The following is a 13,777-nucleotide window of genomic DNA, read 5'->3' on the forward strand; positions in this document are numbered from 1 at the left end:
GACATGTATTTGTTATACCCATTCAAAAAGGTTCAATCATTATGTATATAATATATCCTATTTGGCTTTTTTTTTGTTAAAAGGCTTGCAAATTAAATGCAAAGGTAATACAAGGATATGACTTTGAGGTCATATAGTTTTTGAAAGTAGTTAAAAGGATAAGAACACACAAGTGTATTCTAGATTACATAAAGAGAAATCAAAGAACTACGGTGCTTAACCACGACCACCGCGGCCACCACAACCATGTTTGCCATGTCTTCCAACCGTAGTCCATTCATTCTCTTGAACTTTTTGCGTAGGTTTTATCGACCTCCCTCCTCGACATACTGGAACTGAAGTAATCTCAGGCAAAGCTAAAGAAGCAGTAGGAGTCCAAGGTGCCACAAACATAATGCAATCATCAAACATAATGCCATAGACCACGCTCCAACACGCAAGTTCTAGTATACACATGTGGGATGTGAAAAGGAAACGAGGAGTCACCTAATTTACGAGTGAAGATCTTACACTTCTTACCCCAAATCCTGTTAGCAACAGCATGTATGACACCTCGAGATGGTGTATAACATCTAATAAGCTGACCAACCAAAAATTCCTTCTGATTTTCTAATCCCTGCGCTAAAACATGATTAGGAATCTCGACCATGGGAGTACCATCCTCCAAATAAGTTGGTGATGTTGTACGATAAAGATTGCGAATTTTTGGGTCCATTTTTGCTGCCCATAGGAACCGTAATTGACTTTGAACTCTGGTGGAAGTATGTCAGAAGGTGAACTTACATTACCTGTGATCTTTGCAGTCTCGGATGAAAGGCAAAATTCAGGGATTGGATCTTTTAAATCCAAAGGAATTTTTAGAGGCTTTCCCCAAGCTCCTAGAGAAGGAACAAATGGAACAAGAGATTTTACCTCAGAGACATCAGCCGGAGCGTAATCTGTCACTTGAGCTGCAGACTCTGTGATAACATTGGAGGCATCAACAACACATGTGGGTCGAACCGAAGACATTCCAGGTAAGATTGGAATCTCCCCAGTGACAGATTCAATCGGCAAGGAGGTTGTAGAGTGAAGAAGCGAACTCGGACTCGACGCATTACGTTGGTCCGGTTATATCGCTGTCGTGATGTCAAGTTCAGTCACCATCAAAGAGGAAGACAACAAACAGATAGAGGAGGAGAAGAAGAAGAGAGGCTCGCCAGTTGTCAGTGAGAGCAGACGGCAGAACCCGCCGGAAAAGGGATCGAGATTTGAATAGGGTTTTCTCCTCGGTTAATGTGCCAGAGAGAAAAGAGAAACCATTATATTATTTCTAATTTGTCTAATCTTCCGCTATGATTATAATCCAGATCTATTTGGCTATTTTATATATTTAATTTTATTCACGTTAACTTTATTTTTACATTTTTCATGTCAAATTTTGTGTTAGAAAACGTTTTGCATCAAATTTTGTCATCGCAGAGGAAACTACCGTGACTAGCTAAGAAAAAATAAACATTTGTTGCTAACCTAGGCACGGCTTTGGCCCCTGTTAGTAGTATATCAAGATTTTTGTAAATCTTCAGTGAATACATATAATATATTATAACATTCATTGATAATCTAGGCATGGCTTAATTAGTATATATTAAGAACTTATTTTGTGAATTTTCAGTGAATGGTCATATAAGTTCTCTATACCATGAACATGGTCATTCTCTATGTTAAGTTCTCCTCCCACCCAGCCAAATTAAGTCTACGTACGTACGAAACCGTAGCAAGCTATTGTGACTCTTTCTTCTTTTATACTTTTTATCTCGGTTTCCGTGAACGTTGAACCTTGAAAACTGAAGTAATGATTTCATTTAGCATTAGAAACTACAACGTTCAATTTTATACAGTCAACATATCTCATAATTTAGACACAATGAAATAACAATGTTGTACACTAAGATATCTCATATTTTCGTGTCTCTTATCGTACTTGTGAATCTGAAAACTTATTTTGATCGGGAAAGAAAAGACAAATTCAATTGATTGCGACTTGAATCTTATTTTTGGTCGACAATTCTATAGTATCTTATTCATGTTACACGTTTGTAGAGTAGCCAACCGAAGGCCAATTTGACCATTTAAATATATATCAGTTCATCAATATTCAATGTATCATTGACTTTAGCTGTCTTTATAAATCACTGACCATTAGAATTATATTATACATCATGTAACTTTAAATAGAAAATGTTTGAGTTACATCAATACATCATGTATCTTTAATTAGAATTATACTTATATAATTAGACATATTATGGCATTTAATAAAATTATATTATCTTTAAATAGAAATTTTTTGATCTTTTGATCCATAATTTTCATTCGTCTGAATTTAATTAACTTCTGATAATACGAATTTGTAACGTGTAAAACAAATTTCTCATAATTTGTATATAGTAATTTCGAGTTTTAAAGATTTTTTTTCCAACTAATTTTTTCTTTTTCTTTATTAGAGCACACATAAAACCCAAGTTCTTATAATATTTTTAGTTATTGTAGATTAAAATAAGTTAAACATAGATAACAAAAATAAAGACTCGAAAGATTAATTCTAGACATGCACGCAGCTTTGTTACGACTTACGACCTTCTGCTGCTACCAATTAAGGGATGTGAGAGATGTACGTGGGCTTCCATAACTTTTAATATTTCACACTTGTTTTTTGCTTTAATAGTTATGTCTCAAATTGTTGGATAATTAATGGTTTTTTCCGCCAATTAATCCATCATTATAAAAGATGTTTAATGTAAACGATTTCTTATAATGACATTTATTTTTTAAAATAAAAATGATTTCGATAAAATGTTTGCACAAACAACGATTCTATGACATGGTTCTTCTTATAACACTTGAATTCACCAGAGTTAGTTTTGCATATACGACATTTGCGTGGTGGACATGTTCTCCTCACAACCCACGACATTACCAAGAATGATTTCAAATGTGTAACATTATGAAACTTCGGATAAACATTGCATCCAATAACTTATAAGCTGAAGCAGTGCTTCTTGGAAATCGAAGCACTAAGTTAAACATTGCATCTTTTCAGGTATTATAGAATGGACTAGTTTTATTGAGTTCTGTTTCATAGATCAAGACATACATATATATAGTTATTAGCTTTGACATATTGCTAACACGACATAATGTAAATTTTCCTAAACAAATAAGAAAATAGCTTTTACAATAAGTAATATCAAGATCTACACTATAATTCGGGTTGGGTTTCGCTTCATTAACGGATTTTACGATCCATATTACTTGGTCCGCAAGATACACATCTTACTTCCCTAATACTCCCCCGCACGGCAAAGGTGTGACGCAAAACGCAAACTATGCAACCACAAAGCGAAACACCTATGTCGTGGACATCATGTCGAGGACGGACAAATCATGTCAACAAAATCCTCAGGGTATAATTTTCAATCTTGAGAAAAAGAGTGGAACTTCAGCTAGTCTTCGATTTTGGTAAAAGGGAATAATAACATCCTGTGGGCGCAACTCTTGCAGCTCCATAAACAATTATCCTTATCTTGGACAGTCGACAAATCGGAATAATAATAACCTAAACATGAGCGCTCCAACGAACTCTCAATTCCCCTAATGGTTAAACCATAACCAAACTCCCCCGTAATAAAGGAAACTAAAAGAAAATATAAGAAATATTCTAGACTCTAGAATAAATCCCATAAAAATAAACAACTATCTGTGAAAAACCCAAACCCTTAAAACATAAAAAATCCTCAAAGATCTGCCATCAATTCTTGTGTTAAACCAAACCATGAACTAAAGAATAAAACCAAAACGTTAACTTATAATAATAAAAAATAATTATGAAACAATCATGTGGACGTCAAAGTACATCTTGCTTCAAGTCATCATCTTGATCGTCAACCCATCATCTCCTTTCATGATCATTAAGATCACAAAGTTATCACAGCGAAATTAAGAAAACATTTAGATCCACAAGATCGCCTGTTCTGATACCTAGGCCCGACCCGCGACACATTCCTAAGACACATTTGTATTGGGCCTCAATTTTAGTTTTTTGTAATACAATTTGGCCTAAAAAAAGAAAATGATTGCAAATATAGGCTCCATTTTTCTGAAAGTTAAAGATTTAATCTTAATTTTAAAATTTTATCAATTTGTTATTGTAAAAATAGGCTCCTTCTTAAACAAGTTTTAAGATTTGATTTTAAGTTTAAATATTATATATATAACCTATAATAAAATTATTGTGTATTGGGCCCCGTATTATGCTAGGCCAGCACTACTGATACCATGTCAAGTATTATAGAATAAAATAGTCTTATGCTGGACCAGTACTACTGATACCATATCAAATATTATAGAATAGAATAGTCTTATGCTGGGCCGGCAATCAATGGAGGATCCACGTAGAGCTTAGGAGGGTCAACTGACCGGGTAAAATGTTAAAATAATATTGTTTTACATTAAAGTTGTAAATTTCCAGTAGCATAGTTGGTCTTCCTTTAATATGTTGAACCCCCAAACCTATGTTCGACTCCTGCATACTACACCAATAGTAAAAAATTTCTCCTGGGTCCGCCACTGCTGGCAATGCTAAACACTACAAAAGAGATCAGCTTATTTGGAATATATAGGCTGTGAATCGTATAGCCACTTATGAGAAAAAAAAATCGGATGAAAACTAGATTCATTAGTTAAAAACGAAAAAATTGATTATTCATGTTTTCATCTATGTGATGAATAATGAAGAGAAAAACAAAAAAGTATTCCTGCACTCTACAGGAAAAGAACAAGATAAAAACTATTCATTTCTTTCTAAAAAAAAAACACTATTCATTTCTATATCTTTTTTCTATCCATTTTCATCTCATTAATTTCATGGATAATCATTTACATCCTTAGTGAGTCGTGGAGCGAAGATCACACACAAAAAAAGCAAGTTTTTTCTCCTTTTTCAATATATATATGGACAAACTTTCTCCTTTGTCAATATAAGAAAGTTTAAACGTGTTTATTTAATAAAATATCAGATTTCATTTTCTTATATAATTTAATCTTAAAAGAAACTACATTAAATCAAACTATTAAACAAGATTAACTAATTAAATCAACCTGTTGACAAAAAAAAAATTAAATCAACCTATTAATATGAACTCAATTGGTGTTGGTAATATTACCTTCATTCTTTTTGGGTCATATTTGTGATTTGTCTCATGGACTTAGTGTATTGTGACATCTGTTGGTATCAAAATAGGAAAATAACCTGAGTTTTGTAAACATCGGGGAACTGAGATATGAAACTATGAGTGTAGAAGATAACAAGGCCCAAACCCAAGTCCAACAACAACAAACCCAAGTCCATCAGCATCAAAGTTTGATCGACAATGAGACAAAGCCTCAACGGTCAAAACAGAGTTGCAGAGCTAGTACGAAGAAGGATGTCGTCTTCTCTCATCCAAAAAGATTTGAGCTTCTGGAATCCTCTTCTGATGACTCACCTTAATACAGCTATCCATAGAGATAAGTTTTGCTTTTGTAGGCTTCTAGAGCTCTCTCTCTCTCTCTCTCTCTCTTTGTATATAAAGGATGTAAAACCCTAATGTAAGATTAAGCAAAATACAAGTTATTCAGCAAACTCCTCTGTTCTCTAAATCCTTTCATGGTATCTGAGCCACTGTAACCCTAACAGGTGAAAACAATGGCTGCCACTTACCTGTTTCCCGACAATGTCTATATCACTAGCTCAGTCACTCTGAAGCTAACTGCCAACAACTATCTTCTGTGTAAAACACAATTTGAGTCTCTCCTTTCCAGTCAAAAGCTTATCGGCTTTGTCAATGGTGCCGTCAATGCACCAGCTCAGACTCGCCTCATCGTCAATGGCGAAGTCACCAGTGAAGTCCCCAATCCCCAATACGATTCATGGTTCTGGACCGACCAACTTGTTCGCTCGTGGCTGTTTGGTATGTTGTTAGAGGAAGTCCTCGGTCATGTTCACAGTCTCACCACGTCCCATGAGATCTGGATGTCCCTCGCAGAAAACTTCAATAAAAGCAATGTAGCTCGTGAGTTCTCTCTCCGCTTCAGTCTCCAGCTTCTCTCTAAAAAGGATAAGTCCCTTTCCACTTACTGTCGTGAGTTTAAGTCTGTGTGCGACTCGTTGAGCTCCATTGGAAAACCTGTAGATGAGTCTATGAAGATCTTCGGTTTCTTGAATGGTTTAGGCCGTGAGTATGATCCTATTGCGACAGTGATACAAAGTTCTTTAAGTAAGCTACCACCTCCGACTTTCAATGAGGTTCAAGGATTCAACAGCAAGCTGTAGTCATACGAAGATAACAATGCTGTCACACCTCACATCGCTTTCATGACAGAGAAGAACTGTGGTGCTCCTCAGTACACTCCAAGTCAGAGAGATCGTGGTCGCTTTGGTCAGAACCAAGGCAGAGGAGGCCACACTACAAGAGGTCGAGGGTTCCCACATCATCAAAGTGCCTCACCAACGCAGGGAGAGAGACCAGTGTGTCAAATTTGTGGACGAGTTGGACACACAGCTCTGAAATGTTACAATCGCTTTGACAACGACTACCAAAGTGAAGCGACGACTCAAGCATTCTCCTCTCTGCGTGTCTCTGATGATAGTGGCAGAGAATGGCATCCAGACTCCGGTGCCACAGCTCATGTCACCACATCGACCTCTGCTCTCCAAGAATCAACACCATATGAGGGAAATGACGCAGTGATGGCTGGAGATGGAGGTTACCTGCCCATCACACACATCGGATCCACCACCATTTCCTCCTCTAAAGGTAACATACCACTAAATGAGGTGTTAGTGTGTCCTGATATGAGAAAATCTCTTCTATCTGTATCAAAATTGTGTGATGATTACCCATGGCATGTTCTTTGATTCTAACAAGGTCTATATCGTCGATTTAACCACCTAGAAAGTGGTGGCAAAGGGTCCTCGTAAGGAAGCCCTTTATGTGTTGCAGAATAAGGAGCATGCAGCGTTCTACTCAAACCGGCAATGTGGAGCTGATCTCAATACTTGGCATCGTCGGTTAGGACACTCAAACTCCAAGATTCTTCAACACCTTCAAAACATCAAGGAAATCGAAGTCAACAAGAGCAGAATGTCCCCTGTTTGTGAGCCTTGCCAGATGGGGAAGAGTACTAAGTTGCAGTTTTGTTCTTCTGATTCTAGAGCTTTGAAACCCCTGGATCGAGTCCATTGTGATCTTTGGGGTCTCTCACCTATTGTATCAAACCAAGGATTCAAATATTATGCCGTTTTTGTTGATGATCACTCTCGCTTCTCTTGGTTCTATCCTCTGCGCTTGAAATCTGAGTTTATGTCTGTCTTTATTACATTCCAAAAGCTTGTTGAAAATCAGCTCAATACAAAGATAAAGATCTTTCAAAGTGATGGTGGGGGAGAGTTTACAACCAATGCATTGAAAGCTCACCTTGCAGAACATGGGATCAAACACCAGATATCTTGCCCCTACACTCCTCAACAGAATGGAGTTGCAGAAAGAAAGCATAGACATCTGGTAAAGCTTGGTTTGTCCATGTTATTTCACAGTCAAACACCTCTCAAATACTGGGTAGAAGCTTTTTTCACAGCCAACTATCTTGTCAGCCTTCTACCATCATCAGTCCTACACAACAACAATCCTCATGAAACACTTCTCCAACAGAAGGTGGATTACTCCTTTCTCAGAGTCTTTGGCTCAGCTTGCTATCCTTGCTTAAGACCTTTGGCAGAAACAAAGTTTGATCCCAGATCCTTGCAATGTGTGTTTCTGGGATACAGCAATCAGTACAAGGGGTATCGTTGTTTATATCCTCCAACTGAGAAGGTTTACATATCTCGTCATGTTATCTTTGATGAAAGCTGTTTCCCATTCAATGAAAAATTCAAGCATTTGTCTCAGGCATATCAAACACCATTGCTACAGGCTGGGCGAGCTTCAGAACCATGTACTACACCAAAAGAACTAGCTCCTGCACAACTACTGCCTAAACCGATCATTGATATTGCACCAGCTCAACCTGCATAACCCACAATACCTGCAATTGAGGTTGACAATCCGAACCATGAATCAGACTCAGATACAGAAGATGGTGAAAATGAAGCAGAGGAGGCTCCAATACCCTATCCTATTCTACCAAACAATCAACATTCTATAAAAACAAGAGAAAAGGATGGCATTCATAAACCAAAACCTCGGTATGTCCTACTAGCATCAAAGTTTACTGCTGATGAACCGAAGAGTATTGTTTTTGCAATGCAACACCCGGGGTTGAATAGTGCAGTCATGGATGAGATTGGTCGTATACACATGCTGCATACATGGGATTTGGTCCCTCCTACTGAGGATATGAAACATATTGTCCTCCAAATGAGTCTTTAAAACCAAGCACAAGCCTGATGGAACAGTAGACAAGCTGAAAGCAAGACTTGTCGCAAAGGGATTTGATCAAGAGGAGGGACTTGACTATCTCGAGACACCCATCGCACCACTTGCGAACCAACACACACCGACGCTCACGACATCACTTCTGTCAATCTCTCCTCATCCAAACCTAACTCCAGCTGTCCTCCTAGGACCCAAACACACAATAACATGCTGGTGTCGACCGACACCACCTTGGTGTCGCTTGACACCCCAACTTTACCACAAAACCGTTTATACCAGACCACAATACAAACACGTGATTAAATCACAAACCAACCGTTAATTTCACAAACACACCATTGGATATGAAGCTTATAGCACCACGAAACTACCTACCAAAATTTAGCCAAATCGGACTTCGTTTCATCCTCCAAACATTGACCCAAAGTAGCCTTCCCGAACCAGTTCGCGCTGTTCATCCGCAGGTGTTGGTGTCGACCGACACCACAATGGTGTCGAACGACACCGACCCAGAAATCACGATCCGAGCCTCTCTTCAAGCTCCTTCTCGCTGTAAAATCCTAATCCTTCACAACCATCTATTCCCTAATCGATTAAACATCAAACAACACGACTTACCTGGATGACAACCATGAGAAAGCCTCCTTGACTCTCCTAATCCACCACCATGTAATCACATCCTTCTCCTTACACATTAAGAGGATGGATCTCCTTTCTCCTCCCTTCCAAGTGAGAGCACCACAACTCTCTCTGCTTCTCTCCTCCTAGAACCACCAAAACAGATCTCTCTGCTCCCCATAACCCTCCTTAAGGCTCCCTTTTCTCTCAGGATCAAACTCCCAATCTCTCTTTGTCTTTCTCCTTCTCTCTTCTTCTTCTCTCAACGGTGACCATAAGCTCCCTCCCCCCAAAACCCTTAGTCGACTTCCACTTTAAATATCTTGGTTCGGGCTTCAATTGAACCAAACAACCCAAAATCAACAATTTAAATCAATCTGGTCGAACGAGAAAAACTAGTGTCGATCGACACTACCCTTGGTGTTGATCGACACCCATCCCCAAAATCCCCAATTTGGTTCACGGATGTTACAGTCAATTGGTGGCAACTTGTCCTGTGGGATGGTTGTTAAAGGGTGGGGACCAGGGTTCGAGGATGATACAAGACTCGGTGGTGAGTCTTGAAACAGTGAAACAGACGACTTATGGAAACAAATGCGAGATGACCTAGTTCAAGAACTAATGCAGAGACTGAAACAGTGAAACAGACGACTTATGGAAACAAATTTTTTTTTTTTTTTGATTTATGATTTGTAAATAAAACTAAACAACCTAGAGACTAAGCTGCGACAAACTAGGGTTCTTAATGTTTTTTTTTTTTTTTTAATAAAGTAAAACAAAAGCTAAAAGATAAACCTGGCAAGGGAACAGTGTGAACTGTGCTCTGATACCAGATGATAAAAGACTCGGTGGTGAGTCTTATACCGGGATAGAGCTGGTGGCTCCACAAGTTGGCGGTCGCTTCTCTCTTGTGAAGGAAAGATGGTCGATGATGGAGATCTGACACGATGGCGGTCGCTTCTCTCGTGTGGGATCGGTAAAGGGGAAAGTGCTGGCGGATTGAAGTACACCACAGAGATGTGATTGGTCTCTGATACAGTACACGAACTCAGCCTTGTGGAATCTCACACACAAGACAGAGAACAAGCTTAATTCTCTTAAGAACACTTAAAGAGAAAAATAAGAAAATTCAGTATTTTATTGATAATCAAAGGTGAAATTCGTACAACTGCTGCAGGGGGACTTTATAAGAGTCCTTCAGCTAGCCTTAAGGCCGAGAAATAAATGCAGAAAATGCAACAAGGAAAGAAAATAAAATTAAACACAAACCGTTGTCTTTTTGGAAAGTAAATAAGCTAATAAAAGAAAACGCTAATTAGACTTGATCTCTCTTGATGAGGAAGTCTTCTAGCCGTTGCTGGGGCTGGTGGGACCTGCAAGGATCGAAAATATTGAATAAGACTTACCTGGATGCGATCTAGGCCCAGTTGATGTTCTCTGAACCACTTCTTGTACTCGCTGAACTACTTCAGGCGTCTTGTCTTGTACTTGTTTCTTGAAGTAGGGGTCTTCTTGGGATCCTTCTAGAATATCTTGTTCAGTCTCTTGATGCTCGTCCATGCCCTCTATGTCTTGGTCTTGATCTTTGCTATCTTGATCGCTTTCAGAGGTGTAGCTTGTATCACACGTCTCTTGCAGCTCCGATGTCTTCTCTTGGCTTCTTGAGGTTCCTTGACCTGAAAAAGGAGGTTTCTTACCTGGGGAACTGGTTTGATCAAGGCTCATTTGGGTGAAGGCTTCAGCAAGCTCTTCCTCGGCAATGTGATCATATATGTTGTGGCGGCATGATGGTGGTACAGACCAGTTGACGTCCTTCAGCTCTAGGGAGCTTATGATGTCTTGAACGGCTAGGTTAAACCTCTTCCTTAGCTGTTTAGCCTTTGATCGTGTCACAGGGCCTTCTCGTACTTCTGGTACAGTATTTGGTTCAACGGTTTGGTTGGTAGGATCGATGTCCGCATCATTCCGTCCCTCTTCAGGAGGTTTTGTCCTCAAAACTGAATCTCCTGGATCATATGCAGAGAAGTCAGCTACATTAAAAGTGTGAGAAATTTTTACTTCATTTGGCAGCTCCAAACGGTAGGCGTTATCGTTGATCTTCTCAAGAACTTNGTCGCCTCTTGGTGATAACTTAGAGGCTCGTTGTGTTGGAAATCTTTCAGGCCTCATATGCAACCAAACCCAATCTCCTGGTTTGAACAACATCTCCTTTCTTCCCCGATCAGCCTTGCGTTTGTTGTCGGCATACTTCTTTTCCAAATTTGCTTTGGCCTTGTCATGTAACTTCTTGATGATTTCTCCTCTCCTTAGCCCATCTTGGCAAACCTGTTCTATCTGAGGCAATGGTGCTAAATCTAATGGAGATAAAGGGTTAATTCCATAGACTATCTCGAATGGAGATAGATTATAAGCAAACTCGATAAAAGGAATACAATCAACCCAGGTTGCCATATTTTTACTAAGAGTGGCTCTAAGTAAAGTAGAGAGAGTTCGGTTTACCACTTCAGTTTGTCCATCCGTTTGGGGATGACAAGTTGTTGAGAATAGAAGCTTGGTACCTAACTTTCTCCAAAGTGTCTTCCAAAAGTGGCTCAAGAACTTAGTGTCATGATCAGAGACTATAGTCCTTGGAATTCCATGAAGGCGCACCACTTCCTTGAAGAACAAATTTGCGGTTTGAGTCACGTCATTGGTCTTGTCACACGGAATGAACCGGTCCACAACAACAAAGATTGAATCCTTGTGTTTAATCTTTGGCAATCCTAAGACAAAGTCCATAGAAATATCTACCCAAGGGGCGTTAGGAATAGGTAATGGTAAGTAAAGACCATGAGGATGTAACCTGGATTTTGCTTTGTGACAAACAATGCATCGAGCACAAAATCTCTCAACGTCTTTCTTGAGATGGGGCCAAAAGAAGTGTTCCATTACCACGGCCAAGGTTTTGTCGACACCAAAGTGACCCATCAAACCTCCACCATGTGCTTCAGTGAGTATCAAGTCTCGCATGGAACCTTGAGGAATACACAACCGCTTGTCTCTAAATAGAAACCCATCCTGCAAGTAGAATGCTTGGTATGCTCCTTTGCCATACTCCTTGTAGCACTCTCCAAATTCTGGGTCATCTTTGTACAACTCTTTGATATGCTCAAATCCCATTACTTTAGCCTCCATAGTAGCTATGAGAGCATATCTTCTTGACAAAGCATCAGCAACCACGTTCTCTTTGCCCTTCTTATACTTTATCACATATGGGAACGTCTCAATGAACTCCAACCACTTAGCATGTCTTCTCTTAAGTGAAGTCTGACCCTTGAGATGCTTGAGGGTTTCATGATCGGTGTGAATGATGAATTCCTTGGATAACAAGTAATGTTGCCACGTTTCCAGTGCTCGAACTAAGGCATAAAGCTCCTTGTCGTAGGTCGGATAGTTCAACGTAGCTCCACTCAACTTCTCACTGAAGAAAGCCACGGGTCTTTTCCTCTGATGTAGTACAGCTCCAATTCCCAAACCTGATGCATCACACTCTACTTCAAACATAACTTCAAAATCTGGAAGGGCTAAGACTGGTGCTTGCGTGAGCCTCTCCTTCAAGGTGTTGAAGGACTTTTCTTGAGCTTCTCCCCATGAGAAAGGCACGTTTTTCTTGATCACGGCAGTCATTGGTGCAGCCACTGTACTGAAATCCTTGACAAATCTCCTGTAGAAGCTTGCAAGACCATGAAAGCTGCAAACATGTCCAATCGAAGTGGGAGTAGGCCATTCTCTTATTGCCTTAATTTTCTCCTCATCCCTGTTTACTCACTACAAAACCTAAGAACACACATTGATCAGTACAAAAGGAGCACTTCTTTAGGTTAGCATAAAGGCCTTCCTTCCGAAGCGTTTTTAAAATTAACCCAAGGTGTTTAATGTGATCAGAATGGCACTTACTTTAAATAAGTATGTCATCAAAATAAACAACAACAAATTTACCAATAAATGACCTTAGAACCTGGTTCATTAGTCGCATGAAAGTGCTTGGGGCGTTGGTTAACCCAAATGGCATGACAAGCCACTCATAGAGACCTTGCTTGGTTTTGAACGCGGTCTTCCACTCATCTCCTTCCCTCATTCGGACCTGGTGATAGCCGCTCCTCAAGTCAATTTTGGAGAAGACGATTGAACCACTTAACTCATCCAACATGTCATCTAGTCTTGGAATGGGATGTCGATACTTGATAGTTATGTTGTTGATTGCTCGACAGTCTACACACATCCTCCATGTTCCATCCTTCTTTGGAACTAACAGAACTGGTACTGCACACGGGCTGAGGCTCTCTCTGATGTACCCTTTATCCATGAGATCACACACTTGCTTCTCTAGCTCCTTAGATTCCTCTGGGTTCATTCTGTAAGCTGGTTTGTTAGGTAAAGCAGAACCTGGTACAAGATCGATCTGGTGCTCAATGCCACGAATAGGAGGTAATCCTGGTGGGTATCTCCTCTGGAAACACGTCTTTGTATTGATCTAGTACAGCTTGTACTTCAGCGGGTAGTTCAAGCTCACTTGTACCTGTACTTAAACATTCTTTGAACAACATTAGTAGCACGGTGCCCTGGGCACTCATGGTTTTACAAATCTCATTGGATCTCAAATAAAGGTTAGAAGTCCTTACCTCGACCTCTTTGTTCATGTGTTTTTGCAATTCATGAACTTCAGA

At 39.5% G+C, this 13,777-nt stretch overlaps 1 protein-coding gene across 2 annotated transcripts; it reads right to left on the reverse strand.

The window, feature by feature from the left end:
* On the reverse strand, positions 72-1,316 carry LOC104710682. Of its 2 annotated transcripts, none has more exons than XM_010427318.1 (3): positions 784-1,316; positions 487-616; positions 72-329 (listed from the first exon to the last, which is right to left on the reverse strand). In XM_010427318.1, the coding sequence occupies exons 1-3, from the start codon at positions 1,009-1,011 to the stop codon at positions 217-219; spliced, it is 471 nt and encodes a 156-aa protein (XP_010425620.1). In that variant the 5' UTR covers positions 1,012-1,316; the 3' UTR covers positions 72-216. The 2 variants fall into 2 exon arrangements, with proteins under 2 accessions (XP_010425620.1, XP_010425618.1); XM_010427316.1 differs by having other exon boundaries at positions 72-356.

Source organism: Camelina sativa, chromosome 9 (assembly GCF_000633955.1).
Source record: "Camelina sativa cultivar DH55 chromosome 9, Cs, whole genome shotgun sequence".
Taxonomy (NCBI): Eukaryota; Viridiplantae; Streptophyta; class Magnoliopsida; order Brassicales; family Brassicaceae; genus Camelina; species Camelina sativa.